At 47.6% G+C, this 17,526-nt stretch overlaps 3 protein-coding genes across 5 annotated transcripts in view; 2 read left to right on the top strand and 1 right to left on the bottom strand.

Annotated features, from left to right (window-relative positions):
- The first annotated feature begins 515 nt into the window (after window positions 1-515).
- Window positions 516-4,640, top strand: LOC146302383 (moesin a-like). 2 transcript variants are annotated; one of them, XM_084681452.1, is made up of 13 exons: window positions 516-602; window positions 748-843; window positions 1,060-1,182; window positions 1,432-1,583; window positions 1,675-1,758; window positions 1,846-1,992; window positions 2,076-2,172; window positions 2,421-2,584; window positions 2,957-3,087; window positions 3,274-3,434; window positions 3,619-3,711; window positions 4,035-4,259; window positions 4,464-4,640. In XM_084681452.1, exons 1-13 carry the CDS (start codon window positions 540-542, stop codon window positions 4,626-4,628), a joined length of 1,701 nt encoding a protein of 566 aa, XP_084537578.1. In that variant the 5' UTR covers window positions 516-539; the 3' UTR covers window positions 4,629-4,640. The 2 variants fall into 2 exon arrangements, with proteins under 2 accessions (XP_084537578.1, XP_084537586.1); XM_084681460.1 differs by having other exon boundaries at window positions 525-602; window positions 3,619-3,738; window positions 4,050-4,259.
- A 726-nt stretch (window positions 4,641-5,366) lies between these two features.
- On the bottom strand, window positions 5,367-8,185 carry hrh2a (histamine receptor H2a). 2 transcript variants are annotated; one of them, XM_084681390.1, is made up of 4 exons: window positions 6,789-8,185; window positions 6,577-6,642; window positions 6,272-6,391; window positions 5,367-6,105 (listed from the first exon to the last, which is right to left on the bottom strand). In XM_084681390.1, the coding sequence occupies exons 1-3, from the start codon at window positions 7,759-7,761 to the stop codon at window positions 6,318-6,320; spliced, it is 1,113 nt and encodes a 370-aa protein (XP_084537516.1). In that variant the 5' UTR covers window positions 7,762-8,185; the 3' UTR covers window positions 5,367-6,105; window positions 6,272-6,317. The 2 variants fall into 2 exon arrangements, with proteins under 2 accessions (XP_084537516.1, XP_084537437.1); XM_084681311.1 differs by lacking the exon at window positions 5,367-6,105 and having other exon boundaries at window positions 6,302-6,391; window positions 6,465-6,642.
- A 7,229-nt stretch (window positions 8,186-15,414) lies between these two features.
- dock2 (dedicator of cytokinesis 2) overlaps window positions 15,415-17,526 on the top strand; it is a 58,194-nt gene continuing 56,082 nt past the window's right edge. The window contains exons 1-6 of the mRNA XM_084681082.1: window positions 15,415-15,531; window positions 16,289-16,372; window positions 16,510-16,550; window positions 16,642-16,697; window positions 17,013-17,109; window positions 17,283-17,431. Of these exons, the coding sequence (XP_084537208.1) occupies window positions 15,489-15,531; window positions 16,289-16,372; window positions 16,510-16,550; window positions 16,642-16,697; window positions 17,013-17,109; window positions 17,283-17,431 (470 nt within the window). The 5' untranslated portion in view covers window positions 15,415-15,488. The remainder of the gene's footprint in view (window positions 15,532-16,288; window positions 16,373-16,509; window positions 16,551-16,641; window positions 16,698-17,012; window positions 17,110-17,282; window positions 17,432-17,526) is intronic.

The raw sequence follows: 17,526 nt of genomic DNA, 5'->3' as shown, positions 1-17,526 counted from the left end.
GCCTACATTCCCTGGCTTTGCCTGATCTGTGCAGTTTCATAACATTTATATCCCTATTGGTGAGCAAGGCTGCCTAGTCATCATCCATATAGGCCTTAGACAAACCTTTCACAGGTGCTGGCTGGGTGACTCGTCGAAGGCCTACTGTAAAGAATGGTGAATACGGGTTTTTCAAACAATCCTGATAGCATTCTGGTCAGACTGTGGTGTTCTTTGTTAAGAATAGGATCCCCTGTTCAGAGTTTCTTACCTAATCACCTTACCGGTCGCTTCGTGTTTTGATTGTAGTCCCCTCCAACCTCTTGTGATTGGATGATCCAGAGGATTGAACAAAAGAATGTAAGAAACATGTCGTATTTATTGGCCTTTTACCTCCAATAAAACCATATATTCATGTTGTATCAGGATGCTTTGTTTGGGCTCAACTTTAAGCAGACTGTGTGATTGTGATTAGCTTGGGGAGTCTGCCGATTCTGTGTCCTGGGACATGTGTCCATGTCCAGTGTTTCCTCCTACAGCTTAATGTTCGAGTCACCACCATGGACGCAGAGCTTGAGTTTGCCATCCTACCAAGCACTACCGGAAAGCAGCTCTTTGACCAGGTGAGGGAGTCCTGAAGGACCCACAGATAGACAGATAGATGGCATGGGACGGAGTCATCCTCATGTTCTGTCATGCCAGTAAATTATGTTGATTTGACATAGAGAGAGGTTGACCACTCATGTTGCTGTTGCTGTCCTTGACTAGATTGTGAAGACGATCGGGTTGAGGGAGACCTGGTTCTTTGGCCTACAGTACCAGGACAGTAAAGGCTTCTCCACCTGGCTCAAACTCAACAAGAGGGTGAATACAGCACAATGGGGATACAGTCCCATTCATATTCATAATATTGACTGAAACACATGTCATGGAGAGGTCTTTCGGTCTGACTTGATTTACTTTGCCTGATTTTAAACCACAACGAAGCAATGTAACCATCCTATTGAATGGTTGACCACGATTGTAATGGTAGCTGTACGACTAAGTGTCCCTGTCCCTGGGTCTGCTGGTGGTTGCCAGGTTACGGCCCAGGACGTAAGGAGAGAGAGCCCTCTTCTGATCAAGTTCAGAGCCAAGTTCTACCCTGAGGACGTTGCAGAGGAGCTAATCCAGGAGGCCACGCAACGACTCTTCTTCCTTCAGGTCAAACCAGACACACACACACACACACACACACACACACACACACACACACACACACACACACACAGAGTCTCTCTCCTCTGTCTCTGTCTCTCTCTTTCTCTCTCTCTCTCTCTCTCTCTCTCTCTCTCTCTCTCTCTCTCTCTCTCTCTCTCTCTCTCTCTCTCTCTCTCTGTCTCTCTAACACACACACACACACACACACACACACACACACAGTCTTTGAAGCCACTTCCCCTGCTGTTCCAGGTGAAGGAGGGCATCCTGAACGATGACATCTACTGCCCCCCCGAGACGGCAGTGCTGCTGGCTTCCTACGCCGTCCAGACCAAGCATGGAGACTACCGGAAGGACTACCACGTCTCTGGATACCTCACCCGCGACAAGCTGCTACCACAGAGGTGTGTGTGTAGGGAGGGGCTTACACTGGAGGGGTGACTTTTTCCTATTTCATATATAATGCATGACATCTATTTTGCTGTGACAAACCAGAGTTCTGGAGCAGCACAAGCTGAACAAGGACGAATGGGAGGAGAGGATCCAGGTGTGGCACCAGGAGCACAAGGGAGTGCTGAGGTTGGTCAGCAACACACACACACACACACGGTAGCGTGTCGTCTCCTGGCGGCACCTCAGCCTCCATGTCCTGTGTTGTCGTTCCAGAGAGGACGCCATGGTGGAGTACCTGAAGATAGCTCAGGACCTGGAGATGTACGGGGTGAACTATTTCAGCATCAAGAACAAGAAAGGCTCGGAGCTGTGGCTGGGAGTGGACGCCCTGGGCCTCAACATCTACGAGAAGACCGACAAGTACTGAATGGACTGCCACTGACACAGTTTAGCTCAAAACATGACCATGTGATTGTAACCCCGTCGACCTCGTTCTTTCCCAGGATGACCCCCAAGATAGGCTTCCCTTGGAGTGAGATCCGGAACATCTCCTTCAACGACAAGAAGTTTGTCATTAAGCCCATCGACAAGAAAGCCCCGGTATTCAAACAATCTGTTGAAGGGCAGTGTAGCTTAGCATATTTAAAGTGTTACTTTTACAAAGTACCCAGTCTCCTAATCTTTGACTACTGTCAATTTTCTACAGCAATCATTCATCTACAATCTCCTACTCTGTCTGTATACATTTACCATAAAACATACAGGATGATCATGAATGCTTACCATTTCGATGTTTCCAGAAAGAGAACTCTGTGCCATGTTTATGAGCGCCATTCTCTGTCCCTCAGGACTTTGTGTTCTACGCTCCTCGTCTGCGGATCAACAAGCGCATCCTGGCGCTGTGTATGGGGAACCACGACCTGTACATGAGGAGGAGGAAGCCCGACACTATAGAGGTGCAGCAGATGAAGGCCCAGGCCCGCGAGGAGAAGAACAAGAGACAGATGGAGAGGTGAGATTAGGGTTGTGGGGGAGGAAGAGAAACATAGAGAGACTTGACACCAGCCCATTCTTAGTTTAGTTGGAGACATTCTGTAAAATTCTGTAAAAAAATCCAAAGTTTAGTTTCACCGCCCTCGTAAATTCAGTAAACTCTGAACCAGGAGAGAACTAGTCAGGTGTTTGCGCTGACTGTACTGCTTGGTGGCAGTTTGCGCTGACTGTACTGCTTGGTGGCAGTTTGCGCTGACTGTACTGCTTGGTGGCAGTTTGCGCTGACTGTACTGCTTGGTGGCAGTTTGCGCTGACTGTACTGCTTGGTGGCAGTTTGCGCTGACTGTACTGCTTGGTGGCAGTTTGCGCTGACTGTACTGCTTGGTGGCAGAGCCCTGCTGGACAGTGAAAAGAAGAAGCGGGAGAATGCTGAGAAGGAGACGGAGAAGATCGCCAGGGAGACCATGGAGCTGATGCAGAGACTGAGAGTGATCGAGGAGCAGACCAAGAGAGCCCAGGACGGTCCGACCACAAATATGATTGAGTTTTCTTTGTTTTTATTAAACGAGGATACTTTTGCTTCTATGTATCTGGCTGAGTTTGCATTGTGTCCTCATATGAATGTACCGGATGTGCGTGTGCTTACACATGGGCATCTGTCTGTATGATATGTGTGTGTTCATGTGTCTGTGTGTGTGTGTGTGTCAGAGCTGGAGGAGCAGACCCGCCGGGCCCTGGAGCTGGAGAGGGAGAGGACGTTTGCCCAGGAGGAGGCTGAGAGGCTGGAGAAGGACCGGCGGGCTGCAGAGGACGCCAAGGCTTCCCTCCTGCAGCAGTCAGAGAGCCAGGTCAAGAACCAGGAGAACCTGGTACACGCTCACATTACATGACGTCATTTGATGAACACACACACACACACATGGGCACACGCAAGTATGCATGCATGGGCACACGCACGAATGCACTTATGACAGGCTTTTCTAAAGCCTTTATGTATCTGTGTGGATATATGTGTGTATGCGCGCCTGTGTGTGTGTGTGTGTATGTGTGTAGGCCACTGAGCTGGCCGAGCTGACCTGTAAGATCTCCCGCCTGGAAGATGCCAAGAAGAAGAAGGAGGATGAGGCAAAGAAATGGCAAAAAAGGGTGAGAGAATGGGAGAGAACAGTGCAGGTGATCTGACATCACCGGCTTAGTGGCAGTGTGAATGACCTGGCAGTTGTGGTGTGTGTTCATTGGAGGCCATATTTACTGCCTGTGTGTGTGTGTCTGTGTGTGTGTGTGTGTGTCTGTGCATGCATGCAGGTACTGGATATGCTGCCTGTGTGTGTGTGTCTGTGTGTGTCTGTGCATGCATGCAGGTACTGGATATGCTGCCTGTGTGTGTGTGTTTGCACTTGTGCCCAGCCTGCCCAATCCAACTGCAGCCTTTCACTGTAAGCGGTGTGTGTATGTGTGTGTATTGGCAGGCGGTCATGGTGGAGGTAGATCTGGAGCGGACCAAAGAGGAGCTGAAGACTAAAGTGATCGGCGTCCACATCCAGGACTCCCACGTGCACGAGCACGACGAGACGGACGAGAGCAGCGCCGAGGCCAGCGCCGAGTTGACCGCGCTGGGGACGCTGCGAGACCGCAGCGAGGAGGAGCGGGTGACGGAGGCCCAGAAGAACGAAAGGCTACAGAAGAGGCTGAAGGTTAGAGGCTGCTGGATCTGTGTGATCCGCTTTCCTGCCACTGTGGGACAGTGACGTCGACTTCATATATGGAACTGAGTGTACTTTTTGGAGCACGGAGGTCGCACGGAGGAAGAAGTCTGGTCTACTTGTTCTGATGGATGCATGACGGTGCCTTTCTTTCTCTGTCTGTCCGTCCGTCTGTGTGTCTGTCTGCTCCCACAGGCCCTGAGCTCGGAGCTTGCCAGCACCCGGGACGAGAGCAAGAAGACGCCCAACGACCTGATCCACGCCGAAAACGTGAAGGCAGGCCGCGACAAATACAAGACCCTGCGCCAGATCCGCCAAGGCAACACCAAACAGCGCATTGACGAGTTTGAGTCCATGTGAGAGGTACAGCAGGAGAGAGAAAGAGAGAGGAAGAGAGAGAGAGAGAGAGAGAGAGAGAGAGAGAGAGAGAGAGAGAGAGAGAGAGAGAGAGAGAGAGAGAGAGAGAGAGAGAGAGAGAGAGAGAGAGAGAGAGAGAGAGAGAGAGAGAGAGAGAGAGAGAGAGAGAGAGAGAGAGAGAGAGAGAGAGAGAGAGAGAGAGAGACAGAGAGAGAGACAGAGAGACAGAGAGAGAGAGACAAAGTGACAGAAGGAGAGATGGAGAGGGAGAGCTATGTGTAGAGACCAACGTGTCAGTAGATTGTGTTCTGTCTTTGTAAACTGATGAGGCAGGCACAGTCTTAGTAATGTCACAGGCTGAATTATAATATAACAACACTTGTATATTCTATTCAATTACACATGTATTTACCACTATGTAACAAGTGAATAACTTACTGACCTATTGATCTTAGTGAAGCATTTATGTGAAGTGGGATTAGCAAGAGGCAACCTGGGCTTTGTTTGTGTCCTGAAAATAGATATCCACTGACTAACAACATGCCTTCAGTGTATACTGTAATGAATACTGTACATCTTTGTTGTGTGCAATGTTTCATGAGCAATCAAACCATCAGTCCCTGGAAGTCAAGTCTTGGTGTGGACTTGGATTTGCAGTTTGTGTTTTTGAAATCTAGAAATTGACAATGATTGCTAATAGAGTAGAACATGTTATTGTGCCATCATTTATTAGCAGGTCTGGAAAAAGAAGAGTCATAGGATTGCTAATCACATTATTTCTGATTGAGGCTTTGTTAAAATAATGTCCAAAATGTAGGTACTGTATAATCCTTTAGTATGTGCTGTTGCTTTGCTCAAGTTTAAATAAATTCAATATTATTCACCAACCCTTTGAAATGAATAGGCCGAGGTCCTGCCCAGTTGCCTTTAAGATCATAACATGAAATTGAATTCATCCTGTGCTGTCCACTTGGTTTTATTCAAGTTGCATTGAACATTGGTGTGTTTGTGTGCGTTTTAAAAATGAATACCAATAGTTGACCTTTCTGCTGTAATGTGCTTTGAAACCACTGGGAATTCATTACTTGTTAGTTTGGTGTAGTCTACTTATGATCTAAAATGAGAAACTCAAAATACCAAAGGGAATATCCAATTAATTATAATTGAGGAGTAACAAGCCTGACTCAATAAAAATCGGGAACCATATTTTATGTCATGTGATAGCTGCACATTAGATCCAGTCAATATGAAGGAGAATGAAATCTTAAGTCCCAGGTAAATGTCAACTTTCTCCTTCATGGAAATGAGAGCCTCCAGTTATTCCATCCTGCATATGAGGTTACAGTAAATCCACGATGCGTCAGCTACTCAGTGTTTTTTTCGCTACTTTATGGCATACAGTTTTCCTGGTCCTATGAGCTTGCTGTTGTGGACTCCCTTGCAGCTGGCATGTCTGTGTCCTGCAGGAGAAGGCTCAGACCTGGAAAGATCCGGGACACACATGAATGCACAAGCCCACGTTCTGTACCCACCCGTCTCGTCGGACACGCCGACCGCTATTTCGATTCGACCCACATCTATAAAATGTCGTAACACTTTGTGAAAGACCGTGTTTCCTCCCTCCGTCCTGATGTTCACGCTCCTACCTCCGAATCTCCGACCAAACACATTGGCCTCCTTCTGAGACACGGGTCAGGATGCAGGCTGGATGCTGGATGGATCTACTGGTCCATTCTGGTCACACACCAGCCTGGCCTCAGCATGAGCTGGTGGGAGAGAGAGGTGATAGAAAGGACATCTATGTGTGGGTACTTGTGTGTCTGAGTGTGCAAGTTGTACCTATGGCTGCCGACGGCAGCATTCATCGAGGTGTTCTCATTGCCATTGTCCCCATTGCTGAGCTGGAAGGTGGCCATGGCAGGTCTTCTATTCACGTCCTGGAGCAACATACCTGTCTCCCCTAGCCCCGCCCTGCAGATGGAAGGGGTGTGTCCACACAGCAGGGTCACCTCCCCCCCTACAGAGAAAGACAAAAAGAGGGGGAAGAAAGAGACATAGCTTTAGTCTTTTCACACTAGCAGCTTTGAACCCTGGGGCAAATCAAAAGGGGAATTGGATCTGTGAACCTCTGTGTGGTGTGTGCCCTCTCCTCTCCCTCCATACCCGGGTTAGCCGACGGTGGCCGGCCCCTCCCTGTGCTATAGTAGCCGCAGCGCAGCAGCCGAGCGTACGCCGAGCGGAAGTCTCTGTTGAGCGCGGCGTAGAGGATGGGGTTGAGGGCGGAGTTGGTGTATCCCAGCCACAGCACCACGGGATAGGCTACAGGCGGGGGCTCCGCCTGCTCTCTCACTCCCATGATGGTGAACAGGGTGAAGTAGGGCACCCAGCACACCACAAACGCCCCGATCACCGCCGCCAAAGTCACCGTGGCCTTGTGCTCGCGCAGCGCCACCGCCGTCACCGTGGAGACCACCGTGGTGGCGGCGGCGGGGCCGTTGAAGTTGGGCCGTATGGAGATGATGCGTTTGGCCTGCGCCCGTGCGATGCGCAGGATGCGGTGGTAGGTCCAGCACATGACCAGCAGGGGGAGGTAGAAGGTCAGCAGGGAGTCCACTATGACGTAAGATGGGTTCAGCCTGAAAAGGCACTTCCTCTCTGGGTCGTGGGGGCCGAAATTCTGCACGGTGCCGTTGGATGTGTTCCAGCCCAGCTGGATGGGCAGGAACGATACTGCCAGCGACACCGCCCACACTGACGCCATCACTACGGCGACACGCCTTGGCAGCACCAGCGAGGGGTACCTGAGGGGCGCCGTCACGGCCAGGTAGCGGTCAACGCTGATGGCCAACAGGTTGAGGATGGAGGCGGTGCACAGCATGACATCCATGGAGATGTAGAGGTTGCAGAAGGTGGGCCCCAGCGGCCAATCGTTGGAGAGCTGGAGGAGGGCGGAGAAAGGCAGGACCAGCATGCCAAGCAGCAAGTCAGTCACGGCCAGGGAGACGATGAAACAGTTTGTGAGGCAGCGGAGGCGTCGCGTCGCACACACCGCCAGACACACCAGGACGTTGCCAAATATGGTCAGCAGGATGAGGAGGGACAGGAACACGCCCAGAATGATGACAGACAGCTGCATCCTCAAATGTTCCTGGAGAAGGACCAATCATACACCACTCTCTAATCAGCTTTTGTCTCTGTTTCCCCGTCTCGGCCCTATGCTCCAATTACCTCATGGTGCATTATGAAATGTATGCATTTTGGAAAACTAATTGGTCCCAAGAGAACATTGGAACCCCAACACTGACCAACTGGAAGCAAAGATATGACGTTTGACCCCTTGTTCCTTGGTTCTCTTTGTCTTATCTTGTTTCTGTCCCGATATGTCTCGTGTATGTGCTTATCAACAGTCAGCATGCATCAGGGATGCTCGGACAGTTGGAGTGGTCTGAGGCTGGAGGCTGGTCAGTGTGTTCCACTGGTAATGCAGAACACTGCCCTCTGGTGGTGGGTGGCTTCCAGTGCTCCATGTCACTTGTGATGGTCCATTGAGATCCCAACCCCACCTGCTGGACACAACGAGAAACCAACTGTAAGATCTTGTCCTCCAATCATGTCATCAGTTAAATGCAGAGCTGTGTAGGAACACTAGTCTAGGACACTATTTGTTCCTTTTGCTGTTAGATATCAAAAATATGGAATGAGACTGATAAACCGACGTGTGTTTGTAAACCAAATGTGTGCTGTCAGAATGTGCGTCAGTGGGCAACTGAGTGTTTGCTTTTCCAAAGAGTCCTATTCTTACATGGATTTGGGATTTGGGCCAGCTCTGGAAAGTTCTAATCATTCACCCACCAGATCACATCTTGCCACAGAGAGCCCGGGAGAGAGCGAGAGAGGGAGACGGAGGGATATATATGAAGAGAGACAGGGAGAGATGGAGGGAAGGAGTGACAGTCTTTCTTTATAGAGCTAATAGAGAGCTCTAGCTTTTAGAGAACTAAATGAAAAAGGAGCTATGGAGAGCCGAGTGAGTGCACCTGAATGCAGGAAAGCAGACAGACAGGATTGGAATAATTAAGATTCATTAAACAAACAAAGAATACAAAAGTACTTGGAAAACACTGGGAAAAATAGACTGGTAAAACCAACAAGCGACATGCAGGGAAGGAAGGCAAAGGACAGACTCAGTCATGCAGGAAATAACACCAAAACGGACAAACATATATGCACAAGGAAGGTAATCGCAACTGGCATCAGCTGAGTGATTGTGAATAACACTCAGATCTTGTGTTGTTGAAAGGTAGGAATCAGGGGAGAGGGAGAGATGGACATGCCCACAGAGAGGGAAAACACCAAACAAGCAAGAAAACACTAGGAAACTATTCAGAAACACAACAAAACACTAGGAAACACTATGGATCACTGAGAAACCCAAGGAAACACCAGGAAATCCAATGAGAAAATACTGCAAGGATACTGGGGCATGGCTGTGGCCTTGAGAGATGGAGACACAATTAATTGCTGTGTACGAATGTGAGGGAAAGATAAAAAGTCAAAAACCAATTGTGAGTATTATAGAGGTCACATTCTAAGACACTCCCCAAAACTGTAGTCTCAGGTGTCCAGCTCGGAACACAGATTAGACTGCTGGATAAAGACTAATCTCTTTTTTTTCCTACCACAGGTGTGTAGTCCAGACTTCTGGTACATTACTGTAAACCTCATCCAGTTCAAATACTGATATCACCCTTTTACACACACACACACACACACACACACACACACACACACACACACACACACACACACACACATGCTCTCCTCCTCTCTCCCCCTTTCTCTCACACACACATGTTGTCTTGCTACTAGTTTCTGCATTCTGACATTCCATCACTTCAACCCTTTGGCACCCTCACTTTCATTCTCTCTCCTCTCACGAACTCTCACACACACTCACTCCTGCAGTAACCGTGAGAGTCACGGGCAGACTTTATGTGGTCAACCCAGATATAGACATGCACTCTCATGGTAAACTATTGCTCTGCCAAGAAACCTCCATTACGTAAACCATGGGAGTTTAGTCTGACCCCAGCTTGTGGGGATCTTGAGAATAAACAGTGAGAGTGAGAGTGTCAGAAAGTGAGCGAGAGAGAGAGAGAGAGGGAGGGAGAGAGAGAGAGAGAGAGAGAGAGAGAGAGAGAGAGAGAGAGAGAGACAGAGAAAGAAAGAATGAAAGAAAGAAAGAGAGACAGAGAGAGAGAGAGAGAGAGAGGGAGAGAGAGAGAGACAGAGAGAGAAAGAGAGAGAGAGAGAGAGAGAGGGAGGGAGAGAGAGAGAGAGAGAGAGAGAGAGAGAGAGAGAGAGAGAGAGAGAGAGAGGGAGAGAGAGAGAGAGAGAGAGAGAGAGAGAGAGAAAGAGAGAGAGGGAGGGAGAGAGAGAGAGAGGTAGGGATACATAAACACAGATTTCACAGATGTACACACCAACACAAACACTGACACTAACGCACATGCTTACACACATGGATGTTGACAACACATAAAATAATATGCAATTTGAAAAATGTGTCTTTAGGGAAATGAAACTTCAGGGAATTTCCTGAACTCACTGAAAACGATGTTTGTGGAGATTTCTGACCTTGAAGGGGTTAAAGAATGGATGGTTAAGTTTGGAATGGTGCGGGTGAGCGTGCACTCTGGGACAGACAGCTTCACATGAAGGGGAAGTGACCCCATGAGACAACCTCATAGGGTGGGGGTCAGTGGGTTAATGTGTCTCCTTACTTGTGGCCTTGTTTGCTAATCCCCTTTCCTTTTAGCACCACAGAGAGGTGGAGGTGGAGGGGGAGTTTCCTATATGTTTAGTGTTTTGCACCTCCCTGCCACAGTAAATTCCGTGTTTGTATAACATACATGGTGAATAAACCAAATTCTGCTTCTGCTTCTGAGTTAAAAAATGATCTGCCTCGCACGACAGGCATCAGACAAGACCAGGAGAGGGGCTGATATTTTGAACAATGCCATGGCACGCAGAGTAATGAGCTTGATTCAGACACCCTCTTTGAGTGATGAGACAATCTTCCTGCGCCATGTCTAGACCGCATGCTGATTGCACGAGCAGCTCAGCATAACAAGCACACCTTGTGTGATCTTATTAAGCAGATGTGGCGTTGACAGGAATATAATAAATGGAAACAGGTGGAAAAGTTGAAAGCATTTCTGGGACATGCAGGCTTTTTGGTAGCTACAGTTCTGTAGTTAGATTTCACCCTCCCTCTGTAGCTTGCATAAGAAAGCGGAACAAATATCACGTGTGTGTATGAGTGTGTTTGTGTGTTGTGTTTGAGTAAGACACATAGGGTGAACAATGATGTATCTTATGTGCCCTTTGTGTGTGTGTGTGTGTGTGTGTGAGAGAGAGAGATGACATGTGTCCTTCATGTGTGTGTATACATGTGCCTATAAGTCCTGAGGGGATGATGGGTTGCCTAGTAACTGTCCTGTATTTTACCGTAGCAGGCAGGCTGTGGAATCGTAATTGAGCATGAAGAATTTCCAGAACTAGACGGATTCCCAGACAGACAGACAGACAGACAGACAGACAGACAGACAGACAGACAGACAGACAGATGATTTGGCATACTTGGCATAACATTCTAACACACACACACACTCACTCACAGATGCCCTGGTGCTGGGCATAACAGAAGTGCCCTCGTTCTGCCAAGGTGAGGACACACCTGTCCTTAGTGCACATGAAGCACTCTCCACCCTCAGTAACAAGCTCTCTATAGTTCTCTTTCTACCTCACTCCCTCTCTTTATGTTTGTCTCTTTGTCTCTCGGTCAACTGGCTCATTAGACTTTTTTAAAGTGAAGCGTTACTTGTGCACTAAGATTGAGCAGATGTCTGAATGTTTATGCAATACCCAATAGAAGATTATTCACTGAGCCTTAAACTTTACGTCTCCCACTCTATCTCTCCATCCCTCCTTATCACTCTCAATTCAATTCAATATGATTTAATGGCATATATGTTTTGATTTAGCACTGTAACAAGTTCACAAGTTTACAGTAAATGGAACACAATTGTGAGCAAGAGAGAGAACACATCAACATTATGTTTCTCTCTCTCTTTTTGTTTCACCCATGCAACCATAAATAAATACACCTAGAATGAATGTCATCTGTGGAGTACAGAGAACAGAAAGATACAAAGCACGCAGACAGAAACAGGAAGTGTTCAGGTCAGATAGCTATCTGATCTATCACAGGCTAGGTGTGGTTTTCACCCCTCTGAAATTAAATTCCCCTCAGTTTGACTGTCTGAGACTAACCACATCTTCCATGCACTCTTAGATAAATTGTGAGTTTGGGTGTGTGGGGGAGTGAGTTTGTGTGTAGCATTCGTTTGTGCTACATGGATGAATGTAGATAATAGCTTAGCCACAGCCTCACCCCCTCACTTAAGTGCACATTAATGTTTGTGTGACTGCACATCCTGTATTTGCTTCTATGTTAATGGCAGAACTGCCATTTTGTCACAGTCAAAAATGTGTCACTTTTCCCACACAAGCTTGTTCTGATTTTACATGAATGAAATCATGTTGCACACAAAATTATTTCCTCATTCACAGATACCCTCCAGATGACCTCCCTGTGATTGTGCCCAGTTCACCTTGTCACTCCACAGCCCTTGAGGCCAGCCTGACTGTGGAGTGAACAACAGTTTCGCCATTTAGGAACAAATGACTTGCTCACAGCACAGGTCTGCGTGACACAAAGTTAAATAGCTTTTAGCTCAAACAATAACATTCTCTTCAATCAACTAATGATGTATGTCTGGCCAATATTATCTGATAGTGTTTATCAATAGTTCAACATAACATAAGCAGCCTTGAGTCACTTATTAGCAGAGCCACACATATCTGACCTAAGAGAGGTTTTAAAATCAAATTACATTTAGCAGCACACAGCATAATTTTGTACAGCCGAGAATCAAACCGGCAACTTTCTGATTTATAGCCCAATTACCTAACCGCTCAGCCACCTGACCCCCTAATTGCTTTTAGGTTCTGTAAGAAGATCCCAATACTTACCTTCATGCAACAGATGTCCTGGTGTGTGTGTGTTTCCGCTCTCTGTCCCGCTGCACTGTTCTGCTCTCCTTCCCTCTTCCCCACTCTGCACTGTGCGACGTCCCTCGCTCTACCACTGGCTCAATGTGTGTGTGTGTGTGTGTGTGTGTGTGTGTGTGAGCTTGCGTTTGTGCCTGTGAATACGGGTGTATGTTTGTGTGTGTTTGTGTGTGTGCATGTGCATGCCTGTGTGTAAATTTGGATTGTTAGTCCCTCTTCTTGTTTTTCATCCGTCATTACTTTAATTCTCCTCCTGTTTCCCTAAGGCAATTTAATCCCTAATCATTTAAATGTGCTCCCCCAAGCTTTGTCTCCCTTGTGCATTCCTATCTCTCTCTTTATTTTTAGGCTTGACACCAGTCCCACCAACCGTAACCACAGAGGAACCTGCACAGTGTATGTGTGTTCCAGGTACTTTATGCACCCACACACCCCTGAGGTAATCATAGTTATCTGTACAATATACTGTATCGATATATATTAATGCATAATCCATCGGATGGAAAGGTGAGTGCGACTCTCTCCAACAGCAGCACCATTCGGGTTGTGCTGATGGGGGTGGGGGTGAGGCAGTATGTGCTGATGGGGGTGGGGGTGAGGCAGTATGTGCTGATGGGGGTGGGGGTGAGGCAGTATGTGCTGATGGGGGTGGGGGTGAGGCAGTATGTGCTGATGGGGGTGGGGGTGAGGCAGTATGTGCTGATGGGGGTGGGGGTGAGGCAGTATGTGCTGATGGGGGGTGGGGGTGAGGCAGTATGTGCTGATGGGGGTGGGGGTGAGGCAGTATGTGCTGATGGGGGGTGGGGGTGAGGCAGTATGTGCTGATGGGGGGTGGGGGTGAGGCAGTATGTGCTGATGGGGGTGGAGGTGAGGCAGTATGTGCTGATGGGGGTGGGGGTGAGGCAGTATGTGCTGATGGGGGTGGGGGTGAGGCAGTATGTGCTGATGGGGGGTGGGGGTGAGGCACCCCCCACCCTTGTTAGGGTTGGAGGGGTTGTGGACCACTTCCTGGATCCGGTTTGGTTTGTCTCTCACTATCTCTCTCTTTTTCTCCCTTTTATTTTCTGTCACTGTCTATCTTTACACAAGATCTCTATCTGTCCTTCTGTTGTCTCCATCACACCACAGCCTGCCAGTCTGCCTGTCTGTATGTCTGTCTGCCGTATGTCTGCCTGTCTGTCTGGCTGTCTGTCTGTCTTGTGTTTCCTTATATTCCTTGTCTTCCATTTGTATTGTAAAATCAATACCTCATCACTGAGAAAGCCCTATCCAACTATCCCTCCCTTTTCCTTTTTTAAGGTCCACGTCTCATCTTCCATCCCTGATTATCTTCTATTTTCATGCTTGTGTGTGTGTGCGTCATACCCCTTTTGCTTCTCCTTGCCCCCCCCCCCTTCTTTCCCGCTCCTTCTCTCCTCCTCATCCTCCACTGTTCTGCTCTTGTCATCCGTGACTCTCTCACTGTCTCCCTTCCCCTTTCACTCTCCTTCCCTCTATCTTTCTATTCTTTGGTAACTTCTGCCGATAGCCCTATAGCCCGCTTCACACAAGCATGCACCCCCATACAAGCACTTCCAGGCACTCCACCTTCTGTTCTCCTTGTGAGTCACATGGCACCAGTAAGAGCAAGTTGATAAGTTATCAGGTGTGTAAGCACACACACACACACACATGTGGTTTCTCCCCCCCTACATCACGTCAACACTCACTGTGTTTCTCCAACCCGTTCAACCCTAATGCATATGTATTCCATGCTACTCTGTCTGTCACTTTGAGAGACATACGCTACCATCTGGGACGACGCTTGTTTCCACAGCAACGCTGATGTCATAGTCCCGGTAGAGCGTGAAGATGCGGGCAACAGAACCTGTCCCCAGCCCTAGAGACTGCAGGCACGGTTCAGGGGTCACCTGACTTGCTTTGAGTGGTACTTCACACTTCATTAATGAGGGATAAATATGGGAGATGTTGGTGACCAGTGTAAGTCCATGCTCATCAGAAACCTTTGGATGAGTCTCTGAACCCGTAGTTAGTCCCCCTCCACAACCTCACAACAGATATACTACTGCCCTCTAGTGGATGATGTAGTCATTCAATAGTGTCTCACTTGTTGATGGTATGTGGCCCACTGTCAATGCATTTTATCATGCCAGGTCAATGTATTGGTGGGACATCATAGCTGGATGTCCTATAATAGTTTCACTGTTATATCAGATTGACTGTTTGGTTGTATTTATTGATGGGTCACTGTTCTCGCCATTCTCTCTGACATGCCCCAAGGCCGATGCCAACTCGCCAGATCACAGGAGACATAAAACGGGTCACAAATTAGGGATGGCTGAGTCTAAAACTGGGCCTTATTGAGCTTTAGTCATGGCTGTAACTTTGGATCTACAATCTTTTCAAACAATTGTAAACACTAAATGATGGTGGGGTATTGAGGATGTCAGGGTTGTTCATTGAAGCTGCTTTCGCTAACTCGGGTCATGTGGTTGCGTAGGTCTACGGCTGTGCAGCTCTGAACAGAGTCGCACCTCTTCCCCTTCGCACAGTGAAGAGAGGAAGAGAGAAGAGACAGAAGAGGAAGGAAGGAGAGGGGGAGGAGCTTTCTGTTCTCACACCGAATGAAAAGAAACCAGCAACACAGACAGGAGAGGTAGACACCCTAAGAAATAAAATAGAGTAAGAGAGAGAGATAAGAAAGAACAAAAGTTCGTGAAAACCATCATGGCTCCTTGGATGCGTGCAACTAAGGAGAGATATGGCATAGGTAAGTCTGCGTGTGTAGGCTGCGCCTTGTGTGAGTGTGTGTATCAGAGAAACCCTATGCTGCTGAGTGTGATGGTCCCTCCATGTTGTATCCACTTCCTCCCTCACAGGATGTGGGCAGGTGTCAGCAAACACGCTCCACTATCAGAGCGCTTGCAGAAAGGAAAAGGATTGAATAAATCCCACAGTAAAACGATTCTCTATAACCTAACATTCACAAAACCACTGCTGGTCTCTCCGGCAACATTCAGAAGTTCCTGTCTTTATAGATAAACAATAGACATACAATCTATTGTATAATCTATAGTCTATTTTTCTAATCTATCTTTATTGAATTTTTAGGGTTTTTGTGGAAATGGTGCCACAGCTGAAGCAATGTTCCAAATCAGAACTTGCTTTATCATGAAACTGACTTGAAAGCAGTTGTGCTGTTGTTCAGTTTATGTGCTGTGTTATCGTGTTAGATTGCAAACACAGGAAGTAGCAGAGTAAGGAAGTAACAGTGGCAGTTATTTTTTGTGTACAACAGGCGGGAAGGGTATAGCAAGTCCATAAGATAAGATGCTGGTCTGCACAAAACATTCAACATCACCCCAAAAATCAAATACAAATTGAAAATGTCTGTTATATTTATGGCCTAAATAACTTGTCTTCATTTCATGGATGCTGAAACAGTAGAACTGAAACTCTCCTCATGCCTCAATTGTTGCCTTCCCTTCTTGTCCATTCCTAAAAGTCTTCTTTCTGTGTCTACCCAGTGAAGTGGAACTTCATCGGCCATGGGAAAAAGCAGCTGTCCCTGGAGATTGGGGACACGGTCTATGTCCAGGAGTCCTGTGACGGTGAGGGAGGACTGCAGACGAGGGGCTGGGACTGGGTCATGTGGGTTGGGACCGATGGCCAGGCATTAGATTAGACTGGGCTGTACGACACTGGGACAGTATAGTCTAAACAGCTGATCTTTCATCTCTGCTTTCAGGCTGGTACAAGGGCTACTTAATCAGGAACAAGGCCAAGCAGGTAGGCCTTTACTCTTATCCTTCCAGCACGTTTCTTCTTTGTATCCACCTCCGACTCACTCTTTCTCTCGCTCTTTCCTCTTTCTTTTCAGGGAGCCTTCCCTGCCAGCTATGTGCAGCTGAAGGAGGTCAAGGTTGAAAAGAGAGGGTGAGTTTGATGAGTGTGTAAAGTGGAGTAATGTCCCTTATGTTATGAATTTGAACATATTCATTTTCATGAACAACAACCATGATGACGTTTTGTTGCTCTGATTGGTTGTATCTATTCAATTGCGTCCAAAGGATTTTTGGTCTGCACCTGTTGATAACCTTAAATCGATAATGAATTGAAAGGTTCCAGACTAACACACATTTGCAAATTTGTCTGACGATGACAGGCAATGTAGTCTGTAGTGTAGAAGTAACCTTCCCAACACTGACTGTGTGTGTGCGTGTGTGTGTGTGTGTGTGTGTGGTGCTACAGGGATCAGGAGGTGGTCGTATCATCAGAAATGCCCCTGGTAAAAGAAGTGACCACAACTCTAAGAGAATGGGGAAGCATCTGGAAACAGCTCTATGTGGTACATCACTATGTGTGTGTCTGTGTGTGCATCACATGTGTTTTTGTATCTACTATACAGTGTTGTGGATGTCTGTCAATTTGTGTATATGTTTTTGTGTGTGTGCGTTTGACTTTTCTTTCTCTGGACATTTGTGGATATGTGTGTGTGTAACTGTGCATCTCTCTCCCTAGGCCAATAAGAAGGCTCGTGTGACGCAGGTCCAGAGGCTCATGTGGGATCTCATGGAATGGCGCTCCCAGCTGCTGTCAGGAACGTTGCCTAGCGACGAGTTCAAGGAGCTCAAGCAGAAGGTCACGTCCAAAATCGACTATGGCAACAAGTACGGTGACAGAAATAGCAGCTAGCACGATCACCCATTCCACATAGTGCCCTGAGATAGACTGGGGTCATTCAGATAAAGCGGTCCTATCTTCA

Source organism: Hypomesus nipponensis, chromosome 1 (assembly GCF_054491055.1).
Source record: "Hypomesus nipponensis isolate SF chromosome 1, ASM5449105v1, whole genome shotgun sequence".
In the NCBI taxonomy this organism is placed as follows: domain Eukaryota; kingdom Metazoa; phylum Chordata; class Actinopteri; order Osmeriformes; family Osmeridae; genus Hypomesus; species Hypomesus nipponensis.
The sequence above is the reverse complement of the archived record's forward strand: the minus strand, read 5'-3'. Positions and strand labels throughout refer to the sequence as shown.

Excerpts from the sequence above, each read along its gene's own strand:
- hrh2a (XM_084681311.1), bottom strand. The coding sequence starts at position 7,761 with ATGCAGCTGTCTGTCATCATTCTGGGCGTGTTCCTGTCCCTCCTCATC. Across the intron at positions 6,643-6,788 it reads GCCACCGTCGGCTAACCCGG|GGGGGGAGGTGACCCTGCTG; the intron begins GTATGGAGGGAG and ends CTTTCTCTGTAG.
- LOC146302383 (XM_084681460.1), top strand. The coding sequence starts at position 540 with ATGGACGCAGAGCTTGAGTTTGCCATCCTACCAAGCACTACCGGAAAG. Across the intron at positions 1,993-2,075 it reads ATCTACGAGAAGACCGACAA|GATGACCCCCAAGATAGGCT; the intron begins GTACTGAATGGA and ends GTTCTTTCCCAG. Across the intron at positions 2,173-2,420 it reads CCATCGACAAGAAAGCCCCG|GACTTTGTGTTCTACGCTCC; the intron begins GTATTCAAACAA and ends TCTGTCCCTCAG.